Source organism: Medicago sativa, chromosome 3 (assembly GCF_051527215.1).
Source record: "Medicago sativa cultivar Bolivia chromosome 3, Bolivia_mono, whole genome shotgun sequence".
NCBI lineage: Eukaryota > Viridiplantae > Streptophyta > Magnoliopsida > Fabales > Fabaceae > Medicago > Medicago sativa.
The window spans coordinates 71,892,815-71,909,533 of record NC_140751.1 but is presented as its reverse complement, the minus strand read 5'-3'; the positions used below and the strand labels follow the sequence as shown (position 1 = coordinate 71,909,533).

General features: G+C 36.4%; 1 protein-coding gene across 1 annotated transcript; it reads left to right on the top strand.

Annotated features, from left to right (window-relative positions):
- The first annotated feature begins 3,614 nt into the window (after nucleotides 1-3,614).
- Nucleotides 3,615-15,601, top strand: LOC146939863 (NAC domain-containing protein 100-like). Its single transcript, XM_085753417.1, has 4 exons — nucleotides 3,615-3,810; nucleotides 4,704-4,810; nucleotides 13,838-14,014; nucleotides 14,837-15,601. Exons 1-4 carry the CDS (start codon nucleotides 3,615-3,617, stop codon nucleotides 15,257-15,259), a joined length of 903 nt encoding a protein of 300 aa, XP_085609543.1. The 3' UTR covers nucleotides 15,260-15,601.
- Nucleotides 15,602-16,719: the final 1,118 nt, after the last annotated feature.

Genomic DNA, 16,719 nt, shown 5'->3' with positions numbered 1-16,719 from the left:
AGGATCAAATGGTGGCTACTTAGTTGACAAATACAATGTCAAACTCAATAAAGGGTAGAATTGTTCAGGTACTATAATGTGATTTCTAGAACTTCCATTCGTACTAATAAAAGAGTGCAAGTTGATGGAGTAAGTATCCATCGTTATGTGACCAGGGCTTCTTTCTCTACTAGCTAGTTGACCAAAATTATGTTTTTGTTCTACTGATTAGAGTAAGTACGTGGATTAGGAACTTTCAGCAGGCGCATAACTTGCAACTGTCATAGCAGAGTGGAGTTTAGGGGTGGGTTGTTTTTTTAGCCTGCTTGGGTTTTGGTGTTCCGTATATATGCGGCACTTGTTGTATCTTTGTTTCGTCCATACCTTGCGTCTTGCGGGGATGGCGTTAATATTATTAGCCGTTTCAAAAAAAAAAAAAAAACAAAAAAAAAGTTAACTTTGAGCAGGAGACTGTCAAAGGCTGCTCAACACCGTCCGATAACTCGATGAACGATCCAAATGTTGGTTTCTACTAAAAACTATCCCTTTTCCCTTTTTGTTGATATGTAATTAAATTACTCATGTTTACAGTATTTTATCTATCAATTGCTTTTTTTTCATCATTCATTTTTTGATCCTGCGATGAATGTTAATTTGTCAGTGATTGTTGCATTTTTAGTTCTGTTTTAAAGTGCAAATTTGTATGATCCTCAAAAGGTACTTTGATGAGGAGTGCCATTTAAAAGGTACTTTTAGTTCTGTTTTACTCCTATGGTTTATTGTTGCTTCCAATCTTCAATTTTATGCATTTGTCAATAATTGCCCGAATGAGTAAATCTAATTACTATAAATCTGCAGTTTTGCACGGTTACCCTGAACTAGAATGTCTTGGTTTTCTTGTCGCTGTGTTTTAATATATATCTTATTCTGAATGTAGGTAACAGTCGAAAGCCAGGCCTATCCCAAATCATGTTTCAAGTGTTCACACGGAGGTTGCCCTATAACTCCATCAAATTATGCAGCCCTTGAAGGCATTTTGTACTGCAAGCACCATTTCTCTCAGCTTTTTAAGGAGAAAGGGAGCTACAATCATCTTATCAAGTCTGCATCAATCAAACATGCAGCAGCATCTGTTCCAGAATCTTGAATGTTGGTGCCTTCTAATTATTGCCTTTGTTCTGTTTTGAAAGAAGAAGGTGTTTTGATCTTTCAAGCAAGTGTTTGTATGTGTAGTTTTCTTTTTCCTTCATAATTGTTCCATCATTACTTGTCATTTTTCTGATGTTTACTTATACATGTGTGGTGTGCAAATCTTGTACGATTTATTTATCCGGTGCACATTCAGTACTGACATGAGAGATTGACTTGCAAAATGTATCTTTCCAATTTGATGATGTAATTTTCATTGCATTTTCTACCGAATGCTGTTATATTATATAAGATAGAGACACCTTGGAGGCAAAAAAAAGAGACAAAAGATCACATTCTTGTGAGTCCAAATTCTGTCAAAAATAATACTAAATTATTCTTTCTTTTCTTTAGCGCACGAGGAAAATATTGACTGAACTTTATTTTGTAAACTACCATTGATCGATATGTTTGGTGTGAATGTGCAAATCCCGTCAAGGATTCCACAGTATCCTAAAGAGGGTTCTTTACTAGATCCTTTTGCATCCGGTTGGTATAGACAGGTGGTGGCAAATCAAACCTAAAGCTTAGTGTGTTTTCACACGCTTTATAATTTATATGCACTATTTATTATGTTTGTTTTCATCACCTTCTTGTTTAAGTTTTGCATAGTGCCTCAACACAGAATTGGTGGTAACCAATAAAAAAATTGAGTAAAAGATCAAGAACTACCGAGAACAAACATGAAAAAAGAGTATGAGAAAACAACAAACACAAAATAGAAAGAAAAAAAAACAGAAACAAATCATAAAAATATAAATAGAAAGAAACAAAAACTCAATTAAGGAATCAAGGAACTAGTCGACATCCTTGAAGAAGAAGAAGAAATGTGAAGGGTGATGGAGCAGTGGATGGAAGGAGGAACAAAGGGTTTTGGTAGCATTTGCGAAACATTTTTATTTATTTTTACCAAAAAAAAAAGAAGGAAGGAAGAACGGTTGTATCAAGAAGAGAAAGAAGTAAAAATAAGGATTTGAGTTTGACTAAAGCCAAAAACCACGTCGTTTTGGATCATTTTAAACAAATGAAAAAAATGAGGCTTAAAACAACACCGTTTTGATCTTTATTTTTAATTAAAAAGCACAGAAGAATAAAGGAAGCCGGATAAGCGGTCACTTTCGGCTTTTAATAATTTGAATAAAAATGTGGGCTCCCAATTTAATAAATTGGTTACTTTACTGTTCCAACTATTCAAAACGTCAGTTCAAACTGAAACATGATAAATCTTGTTTCTGTAAAAGTGCATCGAAATTAGATGTTTTATTATTTGTGCTTTCAAGTATCTCTGACCGAAGTCTTTTCTGCCTTAAAGGCAGACAATCAGGATCTGTATTGTATCTTTAGGAAAGTTTAAAGCACACCTAAATGTTTATCTTACATCATATATGAATGAGTTAATACATTAAAAAACTTCTGTAATTTGGCGAGGTATGAAATTAGCCTCTGTAAAAGAAAAAGAACAAATTCTAACCCTATAGCCTCCATAAACAATCTTAGTCCTTGTGAAGTTAACACATATTTTTGAATGATTTTTGGAAAACATGTTTAGACCATTTTAAAATGTTTCTCCCCATATAATTTAGAACATTTTAACATTTTTGAATGATTTTTGGCAAACATGTTTAGACCATTATAAAATGTTTCTGCCCATATAATTTAGAATATTTTAACTTGCGATGAATCAAATATAAACATTTTAACGCAAAAAATTCATTTAAAGGTAATAAAAATCTAGATCTAGATTTAAATTTTAATCTGATTTTTCATGGATTATAGTTTTAAAGTTCTAAACATGCTTGCAAAAAGTCATTCAAAAATATATGTTGACTTAACAACAAAATTAAAATTGTTTGAAGAATAATTTTGTAAGGACTAAAAAGAGCGATTCATTTGAAGACAAAATTTGGAAATTTCGTAGGCCGAAAACTTATTTAACCTATTTTATTATTTTTAGTTTTTTTTTCATTATCATCATTTCACAATTTTCATCTTTCAACTTTTGACATACTAAATCATGCACTCACAACACAAGAAACACTTCTTAAAGTATAAAATATTGAACCCTCCCCGAATTTCATTATGAGCCACGTTTTGCATACCTAAAAGTTCACCATTTAAGGAGTTTTGTATTCTTACAACTCAACATCTTTATCAATTTCATCAAAACAAACCGTCTCTCACATCATTCACTCTCTCTCTCACTCTCTCTCTCTCTCTCTCTCTCTCACTCTCTCTCTCTCTCTCTCTCTCTTGCTTTTTAGTTACATCATTCAACCAAAGTTTTTTTTTTCTCTCATTACACCTCACTCGAACTTTCAAATTTTAATAGGTTGGTATCAGTCATTCATTTTATCAAGACTTGCAGAGATAATTTTTTTATGCTTGTTTTTGTTCTATTTAGTTTTTTTAACTTTCTTCTTTGATGAAACAGAGGATTTTAGTGCAAAATGGGATCAAATGAGAATGTTTCCAATCAAAAAATGGAAAATGAAAAGGTCGAATTTCCGGGTTGTTTTCGATTCTATCCGACCGATGAAGAGCTTATAAATCATTACCTTGTCAAAAAAGTTGATGACAATAGCTTCTCTGCTATAGCTATTGCTGAAGTTGATATGAATAAGTATGAACCATGGGATTTGCCAGGTAAATTTAATGTTTTTTTTATAAGTAAATACTAGTTGTTATTATATTATATTAGTATGTCTAACCAAAAAAAAAATAGTAATATGGATATGAAAAACTATGCGTTGAAGTATTTTTTTTTTAAAATAAACGATGTTGATAGAGTGCGTCGATAACACATACATTTAAAGTCATTAAAAACCAAACAGATGAATTTGCGAAAAAAGGGGCAAAATACACAAGACTACCAATATGACTATATTCATGTGTCAAAAATATTGATGCCTACATATCTGTAACATTGATGACACCAAAGTCATTGATTAGATCTGGACTAGATCAAAGCTAATCTTTCAACCTGAGTCAAATAAACACTGCATTAAGATGAAAAATCAAGAAAACACTACAACAACGAGAAATCATAACAAACAATGTCCTACTAAGACAAGACGGTGAAATCATAAAAACGTACCAAAGAAGACTTAATTTATGTGGAAATCACTTATTTAACTAAAAAAAAGAAAGAAAAACAATTTGGAATGGTGATTACGGGACAAAATTAACCCTAAAACATCCTTCATTGGTAGATTTGGATGAAAAAGAAGAAGAAAAATGGTGACCACTAGGGTTTGGCAAGGAGAAAAGCGAGTGGTTTAATTACGCCTTAGAAATATTGTCGTTATCATCTTACTTTGATGGTTATATATTTTCTCTTAATTACTATGTATCACCGACACATCATAATGTGTAAGGTATGCACACCAACATGACACTATCAGATGTGGTTAAATTTATTATTTTATTTTTTAAAGTTATTACGAGTGTGGATTTGTCAGTGTCATGTCTAATGTATGTACTATGTCTTTTGGTGTTTCATAACTTAATTATGCTTTCTTATTTTTTGGTTTATTCAGAGATGGCTAAGATGGGAGAAGCAGAATGGTATTTTTTCTGTGTGAGGGAGAGAAAATACCCAACTGGTCAAAGGACCAATAGAGCTACTAATGCTGGATATTGGAAAGTGTAACACCCCGTTTTCCCAACATAAAAATTTCATTTAAAATCAGAGTATTTTGATCACAACGGAATGTCACATACTTCATTTAAATCATAAAATGGATAATAATAATAATTATCCTTCAAATTCAACATCATAAAAAAAATCTTAAACTATTGCAGCGGAAAATAGTTCAACATTTTAAAGTCTTGGCACGCAGGCCTTATTGGAAAATCTCATAAATTAGTTCATAAAAGAGACACGTAAGGAATAGAAGTAAAAGCAAGCCCCCATCCCGTTACGTATCAGAGCACCTAGACACCAACTGAGGAGTCCACTCACGAACGCCTCTAATCTTTATTACCTGCACATTACCCACGGTCGAGGCAACATATACGCAGAAGGGGTGAGATTTCATAATCAATACATTAAGCATATAATCCAATAAAATGCATTTAACAACTTAAACATTAATAACATATCAACAATTAACAATTGGCATATTTTTCATTACATAACAAATACGATCATCAAATACCATTACTAATTTTCATCACAAATCATAATCAACTTAACACTCAACTTGACGACACAACTCATCCTTGACCATGCAACTCTATCAACTCAACAACAACCTAACAACACGACTCATCCTTGACCATGCAACTCTATCAACTCGACAACAACTCGACAACTTAGACATCATGAACTTCTTGATATGCAAATGCATGTGGTACCAATCAGCAACAAAATGAGCATAATAGGCTCTTCAACGTGTGAGCACAAAGGCTGCCGGGCCTAAAGCCCCCAACTTTAATGAGCACAAAGGCTGCCGGGCCTAAAGCCCCCAACTTTAGTGAGCACAAAGGCTGCCGGGCCTAAAGCCCCCAACTTTAATGAGCACAAAGGCTGCCGGGCCTAAAACCCCCAACTTTAATGAGCACAAAGGCTGCCGGGCCTAAAGCCCCCAACTTTAATGAGCATGCAATGAACTCAACTTCCAACAACTTAGACAACGACGTGTACAACTCACACGACTCATAATCATGGACGACTTCTTAAATTCCAACAACATAGACCGACTCATGCAACCTCAAGACACTAACAGTCGACAACAGAAAACAGCAGCAACATACAACAATTAACAACGCTTGAATGTGTTAACGTTCACATAAAGAATTAATTACATCAATATAAATATCATAAAACATCATTATAGCATTCATGCAGCAACACTTCTAGTTTCAGTCACCATAACAGACTTCTGGAGCTTATGAAAGCATCCTAAACAGCTCTCTAACTTACTTCTAAGGTCATCTCAAGACTACACGTGCGAAAGGATCGCATCGGGACAATTTTGGGCAACTAACAGCCTAACTCGCAGTGGCGAGTAACTTCACTCGCAATGGCGAGCAAAGTGTGCATTCTGGGTGCCTACGTATTTACTCGCAGTGGCGAGTTATTCTGCTCGCAGTTGCGAGATCACAGGTCACTCGCAGTTGCGAGTTGTGTTGCTCGCAGTTGCGAGTTCTGGGTTCTAGCTCGCAGATGCGAGTGTTCTTGCTCGCAGGTGCGAGCGATGAATGTCAGTACGGCCAGAAACCTAAAAATTCCAACTTTTCACTTAATCTCCTAATTCTAACCTCAATTTAACATCTAATTATCATCTTATGGTATAACTAAGTTCTGTACACTAATTTAGCATCAACCTAACATCTTTTCATGATTCAATCATCAAATTCGGTCTTAAACCTAATTCCCAATTCTCACCAAAACTTAACCTAATCATGCTAAATTCATCCTATAGAATCATACCCTTAATAGTAATGAAAATTAGTCTCACCCTTACCTTGTAATTGCAGAATCGATAGCCTCTCCCTCTGGTTCTCCCCTTCTGACTTTTCTCCCTTTTCTCCAAAAGCGTTTCACGTAAAAAACGTTTCCCACTTATGTCTGTATTATTTATTTACTCTTATTACTCATCTCACCTATAAACTTACTCTTTCCACCTCACAGCCCAACTTCTAATATTTTTATTTTATTTCTAATATCTTATTTTATTTAATAATAAAATAAGTCACACCAACATAACAACTTCACAACATCATATACTCCACATAATTTCTTCATAAATCGTATAACTTACTCAAATCATAAATCGCATAAATTACTCAAATTATAAATCATATAAGCATATATTTATAAATATATTCTAAACTTCATTGAATTAATTAAATAGTTAAGACGGGCGTTACAACTCTCCCCAACTTATAGAATTTTCGTCCTCGAAAATTTACCTCAAGAAAACAACTCTGGATAAGACTCCATCATCTTACTCTCTAGCTCCCATGTCAGGCTTTCACCAGTCGTTCCACTCCAAACAACTCTCACTAGAGGAATCTCCTTGCCTCTCAACGTCTTCATCTTGCGATCATCAATCCTCAAGGGTAAGGTCTCTACCGTAAGGTTGTCTCTAACTTGCACATCATCACTCTGAATCACATGGGACGGGTCTGGAACATACTTCCTCAATTGCGACACATGGAACACATCATGCAAATTCGATAAATGCGGTGGTAAGCCAACTCTATAAGCCACCGTGCCAATTCTCTCAGATATCTGATAAGGACCAATAAACTTTGGAGTCAACTTCTTTGACTTCAATGCACGACCAACACCGGTCGTTGGAGTAACTCTCAAGAACACATGGTCTCCCTCTTGAAACTCTAGGTCCTTTTTACGCTTATCATGGTAACTCTTCTGTCGACTCTGCGACGCTTTCATCTTCTCTTGAATCATTTTCACCTTCTCAGTAGTCTGTTGAACAATTTCTGGTCCTAAAACCACACTTTCACCTGTCTCAAACCAACACAACGGAGTCCTACACCTCCGACCATACAAAGCCTCGAAAGGTGCCATCCCAATACTTGAATGATAGCTGTTATTATAAGTGAACTCTATCAACGGAAGATGACTATCCCAAGTTCCACCTTGCTCAAGCACACATACTCTCAACAAATCCTCAAGTGACTGAATCGTTCTTTCCGACTGACCATCTGTCTGAGGATGATAAGCCGAACTCAATCTCAACTTAGAACCTAAAGCCTCTTGCAAACTCTTCCAAAATCTAGAAGTAAATCGTGGGTCTCTATCTGACACAATGCTCGTAGGAACACCATGCAGCTTCACAATGTCTCGAATATAAATATCTGCCAACTGAGCCACAGGAAAACTAATATTAATCGGAAGGAAGTGTGCCGACTTCGTCAATCTGTCAACAATCACCCAAATTGCGTCATTCCCTTTAGGAGTATTTGGCAAACTCGTCACAAAATCCATGGATATACTATCCCATTTCCATTCTGGTACATCTAACGGTGTCATCAACCCAGCAGGTTTCTGATGCTCTACCTTCGACTTCTGACAAATCAAACAAGAGTACACAAATTGTGCCACATCACGTTTCAATCCTGACCACCAAAACAGCTTCTTTAAATCATGATACATCTTTGTAGCTCCCGGATGAATGCTCAAGCTACTCCTATGACTCTCTTCCAGAATCATCCTTTTTATCTCATCATTGTCTGGAATACAAATCCTACCTCGGAACCTCAACACACCTTGATCATCGACTTTAAAGTCACCATCTTCAGTTTGATTACTAGCAACCAACAAGTCCACAAACTTAACATCAACCTTCTGTGTATCTCTAATACTTTTCAAGAAATCGTTATCAATTTTCAGCATTCCTAACTTAACGCTCCGAGACGACATTTCACAAACTAAGCTCATATCTCTAAACTGTTCAAGTAACTCAAATTCCTTCACCATCATAGCAGACATATGTAAACTCTTCCTACTTAAGGCATCCGCAACAACATTAGCTTTACCCGGATGGTAATTCAAACTAAAGTCATAATCCTTCAACAATTCGAGCCACCGTCGCTGTCGCATATTCAATTCTTTCTGATCAAACAAATACTTCAAGCTCTTGTGATCACTAAACACCTCGAATCTCGAACCATACAAGTATTGTCTCCAAATCTTAAGGACAAATACGACTGCAGCTAATTCAAGGTCATGAGTAGGATAGTTTCGTTCATGAGTTCTCAACTGTCTTGATGCATAAGCAACAACTTTACCATCTTGCATAAGCACTCCGCCTAAGCCCAATTTGGACGCATCACAATACACCGCAAAAGGTTCATCAGGTTTTGGCAAAATCAAAACTGGAGCCGTCGTCAAACGCTTCTTCAATTCATTAAAACTATTCTCACAATGAACATCCCACACAAAGGCTTTACTTTTACACGTCAACTGTGTTAACGGAAGTGCCAACTTAGAAAATCCTTCTATAAATCTTCGATAGTATCCTGCCAAACCCAAAAAGCTTCTAATCTCTGTAACTGACTTAGGAGTCTCCCATTGTGATACTGCTTCAACTTTAGATGGGTCGACTGCAATACCACTACCAGAAATAACATGGCCCAGAAAACTTACCTCGTTCAACCAGAATTCACACTTAGACAATTTAGCATACAACTTCTTCTCTTTCAGCACTTGCAAAACGATTTTCAAATGTTCCGCATGTTCTTCTTCTGTCTTAGAGTAAATCAAAATATCATCGATGAACACAACCACAAAGCGATCCAAAAATGCATGGAAAATGCGATTCATATACTCCATAAACACGCCAGGCGCGTTACTCACACCAAAAGGCATCACCTTATATTCATAATGACCATATCGCGTCCTAAAGGCCGTCTTCTGCATATCTTCATCTTTTACTTTAATCTGATGATAACCCGACCTTAAATCAATCTTGCTGAACACACGTGCACCCACCAGCTGGTCCATCAAATCATCAATTCTAGGAAGTGGATATCTATTCTTTATAGTTACTTTATTCAGTTGTCGATAATCAATGCACAACCTCATACTTCCATCTTTCTTCTTAACCAACAATACCGGCGCTCCCCAAGGTGAAACACTCGGTCTAATGAATTTCTTATCTAGCAAATCCTCCAACTGTTTCTTCAACTCAGCCAACTCAGAAGCTGACATACGGTAAGGTGTCATAGACACAGGCTTCGTTCCCGGAACAAGGTCAATAGAAAATTCAACTTCTCTTTCCGGTGGTACATCAGGGATTTCATCAGGGAAAACTTCAGGAAAATCACACACCACCTGCAACTTATCAATCACTGCTTGATTCTCCAAAGATAAGGATGCCATTAAGGAAAACATCAAGATCCCATCGCGTTCTAATTGCTTCAGCTGCTTAGTAGACAAAAATTCTGCTCCACTTTCCTCTTCAGCAGAAGAGAAACGCACCGTCTTACTAAAACAGTTAATGAGAACATGGTTGTACTCTAACCAGTTCATACCAAGAATTACATCCATTCCACTCAGAGGCAGACAAACTAAATCAATCTCAAACTCACGATCAAACATAGACAAAGGACATCGTAAACAAACAAGAGAAGTAGTCACCGAACCCTTAGCTGGAGTTTCGACGACCATTTCTCCACTCATATCAGACACAGCAAGACCCAACTTAGAAGCACAATCAAAAGCAACAAAACAATGTGTAGCACCAGTATCAATAATAGCAACTAAAGGAGTATTGTTAATATAGCAAGTACCTCTGATCAAACGATCCTCATTTTCAGTCTGAGTACCAGTCAAAGCAAACACTTTCCCTCTAGTCTGAGTCTTCTTCGGATTCGTACACTGAGACCCAATATGACCCTCTTCTTTGCAGTTAAAACACACAATGTCCGCATGCTTACACTCTGCAAGTGTATGTCCTTTACTGCCACAACGAAAGCACCGTTTAATATCCTTAGTACAAGCAGTACTCTTATGGCCTTTCTCGCCACAAGTGTAACAAACAACCTCAGCACCAGCATCCTTCTTATTAGACCTCCTCTCATCATTAGCTCTTCCTTTTCCTTTGTCAGCAGGAGCACTGTAAGGCTTTGGGCGACTTTGTTGGCCCTTACCCCTCTTCTCACTCATAATCTTATAATGAGCCTTGCTGTCATCTTCATAGATTCTGCATCTGCTCACCAAAGCAGAAAAGTCACGGATCTGTTGGTAACCAATGGCTCGCTTAATATCAGCACGCAAACCATTCTCAAACTTGATACACTTGGAGAACTCAGCATTGTCCCCCGTGTAGTGTGGATAGAACTGAGCCAGCTCCACAAACTTTGCTGCATACTCCGTCACCAACATGTTTCCTTGCTTTAGCTCAAGGAACTCGATCTCTTTTCTCCCGCGAACATCCTCAGGAAAATATCTGTTTAGGAATTCTCTCTTAAACACAACCCAAGTAATAACTGCATCATCCTGCTCTAGGGTAGGTTGGAGGCTCACCCACCAGTCATCAGCTTCCTCAGCCAGCATATGCGTTCCAAAACGCACCTTCTGATCATCGGTACATTGCATAACTCTGAAAATTCTCTCAACCTCCTTGAGCCACGTCTGTGCTCCATCAGGGTCGTACCTTCCTTTGAAGGTAGGAGGATGATTTCTCAGAAAGGTCTCCAACATCCTCACATCCGCATTCGCACCAGCACCAGCATTTGGATGTTGTCCCACAGCTTGGGCTACAGCTTCCAAAGCAGCAGCAATCGCAGCATCATTTCTTCCAGCCATTCTAGTCCTCTTATATCAAATAAGATTCGCAGCCTCCAGGTCTCTTCTCTGCACAACACACAACGTTTAGAATATCATAATAGTGGTATTCCAACTGCTAAGGACACAACTCGACTCACTACTTGGCCGGACGGACCGACCTGCTCTGATACCAATTGTAACACCCCGTTTTCCCAACATAAAAATTTCATTTAAAATCAGAGTATTTTGATCACAACGGAATGTCACATACTTCATTTAAATCATAAAATGGATAATAATAATAATTATCCTTCAAATTCAACATCATAAAAAAAATCTTAAACTATTGCAGCGGAAAATAGTTCAACATTTTAAAGTCTTGGCACGCAGGCCTTATTGGAAAATCTCATAAATTAGTTCATAAAAGAGACACGTAAGGAATAGAAGTAAAAGCAAGCCCCCATCCCGTTACGTATCAGAGCACCTAGACACCAACTGAGGAGTCCACTCACGAACGCCTCTAATCTTTATTACCTGCACATTACCCACGGTCGAGGCAACATATACGCAGAAGGGGTGAGATTTCATAATCAATACATTAAGCATATAATCCAATAAAATGCATTTAACAACTTAAACATTAATAACATATCAACAATTAACAATTGGCATATTTTTCATTACATAACAAATACGATCATCAAATACCATTACTAATTTTCATCACAAATCATAATCAACTTAACACTCAACTTGACGACACAACTCATCCTTGACCATGCAACTCTATCAACTCAACAACAACCTAACAACACGACTCATCCTTGACCATGCAACTCTATCAACTCGACAACAACTCGACAACTTAGACATCATGAACTTCTTGATATGCAAATGCATGTGGTACCAATCAGCAACAAAATGAGCATAATAGGCTCTTCAACGTGTGAGCACAAAGGCTGCCGGGCCTAAAGCCCCCAACTTTAATGAGCACAAAGGCTGCCGGGCCTAAAGCCCCCAACTTTAGTGAGCACAAAGGCTGCCGGGCCTAAAGCCCCCAACTTTAATGAGCACAAAGGCTGCCGGGCCTAAAACCCCCAACTTTAATGAGCACAAAGGCTGCCGGGCCTAAAGCCCCCAACTTTAATGAGCATGCAATGAACTCAACTTCCAACAACTTAGACAACGACGTGTACAACTCATACGACTCATAATCATGGACGACTTCTTAAATTCCAACAACATAGACCGACTCATGCAACCTCAAGACACTAACAGTCGACAACAGAAAACAGCAGCAACATACAACAATTAACAACGCTTGAATGTGTTAACGTTCACATAAAGAATTAATTACATCAATATAAATATCATAAAACATCATTATAGCATTCATGCAGCAACACTTCTAGTTTCAGTCACCATAACAGACTTCTGGAGCTTATGAAAGCATCCTAAACAGCTCTCTAACTTACTTCTAAGGTCATCTCAAGACTACACGTGCGAAAGGATCGCATCGGGACAATTTTGGGCAACTAACAGCCTAACTCGCAGTGGCGAGTAACTTCACTCGCAATGGCGAGCAAAGTGTGCATTCTGGGTGCCTACGTATTTACTCGCAGTGGCGAGTTATTCTGCTCGCAGTTGCGAGATCACAGGTCACTCGCAGTTGCGAGTTGTGTTGCTCGCAGTTGCGAGTTCTGGGTTCTAGCTCGCAGATGCGAGTGTTCTTGCTCGCAGGTGCGAGCGATGAATGTCAGTACGGCCAGAAACCTAAAAATTCCAACTTTTCACTTAATCTCCTAATTCTAACCTCAATTTAACATCTAATTATCATCTTATGGTATAACTAAGTTCTGTACACTAATTTAGCATCAACCTAACATCTTTTCATGATTCAATCATCAAATTCGGTCTTAAACCTAATTCCCAATTCTCACCAAAACTTAACCTAATCATGCTAAATTCATCCTATAGAATCATACCCTTAATAGTAATGAAAATTAGTCTCACCCTTACCTTGTAATTGCAGAATCGATAGCCTCTCCCTCTGGTTCTCCCCTTCTGACTTTTCTCCCTTTTCTCCAAAAGCGTTTCACGTAAAAAACGTTTCCCACTTATGTCTGTATTATTTATTTACTCTTATTACTCATCTCACCTATAAACTTACTCTTTCCACCTCACAGCCCAACTTCTAATATTTTTATTTTATTTCTAATATCTTATTTTATTTAATAATAAAATAAGTCACACCAACATAACAACTTCACAACATCATATACTCCACATAATTTCTTCATAAATCGTATAACTTACTCAAATCATAAATCGCATAAATTACTCAAATTATAAATCATATAAGCATATATTTATAAATATATTCTAAATTTCATTGAATTAATTAAATAGTTAAGACGGGCGTTACAGAAAGCAACAGGCAAAGACAAAGAGATTTTCAAGGTAAATGCATTAATTGGGATGAAGAAAACATTGGTTTTCTACATAGGAAGAGCTCCGAGTGGTGAAAAGACCAATTGGGTCATGCATGAATACCGATTGGAGGGTAACACACTCTCTGAGCACAACCTATCCACACATGGAATGGTAATATTGCTATAATTTTTTTTATTTGTTTTTGTCTATGATTTCTACTCTTACTACATGTGAAAATTTGTTAGTGTATGTTCACATTGACCATGTGTTTGATAGAATTACCTTATGTTACCGTAATTTTGACAAAATCTTTACTTTTGAATTTTAACAAAATTATTGTGTCATTATTGTCAAACTTATCGTCGATCCAAACATTCATTGACGATCTATTTGTAATAAATAAAGTAAACTATTGTATGTTTGATTACCATCATAAAAATAAGTTTTATAAAAAATCAATGGCTTAATTGCATGTTTGGTCCCTTATGTTTATTTTAGTTTTCAAGTTGGTCCCTTATGTTTTGAAAGTTTCAAGTTGGTCCCATACGTTTATTTTAGTTTTCAAGTTGGTCCCTTACGTTTTGAAAGTTTCAAGTTAGTCCCTTATGTTTATTTTAGTTTTCAAGTTGGTCCCTTATGTTTATTTTAGTTTTCAAGTTGGTCCCTTATGTTTTGGACTGACTTGAAAACTAAAATAAATATAAGGGACCAACTTGAAAACTAAAATAAACATAAGGGACCAACTTGAAACTTTCAAAACGTAAGGGACCAACTTGAAAACTAAAATAAACATAAGGGACCAAACATGCAATTAAGCCAAAATCAATTAAAAAACCTAACTTTTAGAGAAACTACTGGAAACAACTTTTTGTTTGAATTCTTTCAAATACTAGTATTCTAAAAAATATGTAGAAAATGAATAAAAAGAAGAAGATTGTTTTGTTAAAAATAATGTTTTTTCATCTAATATTAATGTGTTAACCTTTTTTTTAGAGTGAATGGGTTCTCAGTAGAGTCTTTGAGAAGCATAATTGTGGAAAGAAAAGGGATGGTTCAAAACATGGAAGGTTAAACACCTCTAGAGAAGGACCATCAAATACTAATGAAAACCAAACCACTATGTCTGATTTCTCTCATGTGTTCAATTCATTCTCCAATCCAAATCAAACAGAGAAACAAAAAACACAAAATGACAACATTGTTCATAATAATGAAACTAGTATCTTGAACATTTCATCCTCTTCAAAACAAATGGATGTGTATCCTTTAGCTGAAGTAATAATTGCTGGCTTGAACCAAACCTCAATGGTCAGGAATTCGTCAAACTTTTTCTTCTCTCAAGAACAATCACTGTTGAGGATGCAGTTAGAGAATGAGAATCTTGGAACAACCTCAAGACAAAGCCTAAACCAATAGTTTTCTTTCGGGAGAGACACTGATGCTGATATCTCATCTGTGGTATATGGAAATGGCTTGTTTCAAAGGTGGTTTGAGAATCAAGAATTGTCATCAGCTTCTACTGGACATAATGATAGCTTGTGGAATTTCTGATTACAAACAACATTTCATGTTGTTTTCTGGACATGTTGGTAATGTGTATACATATTTTATCAGGTGTATTGTATAATGTTTGTTTTATCATGTGCATTGTATCTATTTTATCTGAACTTATCTAAATTTCAGTTGTAATATATATATATTTGCATTTTAGAAGACTGGGAAGTATATGAGGATTTGGATTCTTGCTGCCTTGGGTAATCATTATGTATAAGAATATTAAGGTGTGAAAAATGATCCTTTGGATTGATCACAAAGATTTTCTTAATCAAGTTCTGGTTTGGAATGAATCAGAAAAAAGCCAAAACACAATACACCTTCTGCATCACAAAAGCTAACCATATATTTGATTATTTTCTTAAGGATAATATTAGAGATACATAGTTTAGTTACAAGTAGTATTAATCCTATTAGTATATATAGTTGTAACCTCCCCATAAGTGGGACAACTTTCTCATTGTGTAAGATTCATTTTCCATCAATACAAAGAACTTTTCTATATTTCTCTCTTTCCTTCCATGGATGCCATGTTTCATAACATGGTATCAGAGCAAATTTGGTATCCTCCTTGAAGGATTTTTCCGCTGCATTTTTTCGAGAAAATCCAATTTTCTCACCATCATTTTGTTTCTTTCCTACTTCTTGTTCTTTTTCTCTCTGTTCATCTCATATTTTCCCGAGAAAATTCGTGTTTTGCGTTTCATTCTTTTTCGATTTTGTTCTGATCTCAAGTTGAGATTCAATTCCTTTCCCATCTTCCTTTTCAGCTTGTGATTGTGATCTTGAATGTGATTCATTTTCTCTCGTTTTCCTTTTCCCCTTTTCTTCACAATCAGTTTTTGATCGTCCTTCATCCTTCAATCTCCATATTCAGTTTCGATTTCTTGATCGGAATCTAATTCCTGATTCAACCTCATCTTTGATTTGAGTTTCTTGCTTGAATTTTTTGATCGATCGATTCTGTTCTTGCGATTGCTCTTGCAAGTTTGTTTTAACCTTTTTTTTTTCTCGTTCTCGTAATTTTGCCCAATTTCTAGGGTTTCAGTGTTCAAAGATCAATTTCCCTAAGTTTTTTGCTCGATTTTAGTTTGATTTGGTATCTGCTCAAGTTGTTCTTTGATTCTGTTTTGCTATTCTCCTTTCATCGCCCTCTTTTGTTTACGATCTGTTTTCAGCGTGCCTTGAGTTTTGTGTTGTGATTTGGCTCTTGCAACAATTGTGCTTACAAGGTGTTTGTTGAAAGTCTTCACTGAAACAGTTCGGTGTTGTGTTCCGTTTTGACGACGATGGTGGTTCATGTGAATGCATCTATGAAATTT

What these genes read in the sequence shown, in the direction of transcription:
- LOC146939863 (XM_085753417.1), top strand. Translation starts at nt 3,615, where the DNA reads ATGGGATCAAATGAGAATGTTTCCAATCAAAAAATGGAAAATGAAAAG. An exon ending in TGAACCATGGGATTTGCCAG is followed by an intron (nt 3,811 to 4,703) that starts GTAAATTTAATG and finishes TGGTTTATTCAG; the next exon opens with AGATGGCTAAGATGGGAGAA. An exon ending in CTAATGCTGGATATTGGAAA is followed by an intron (nt 4,811 to 13,837) that starts GTGTAACACCCC and finishes CGGGCGTTACAG; the next exon opens with AAAGCAACAGGCAAAGACAA.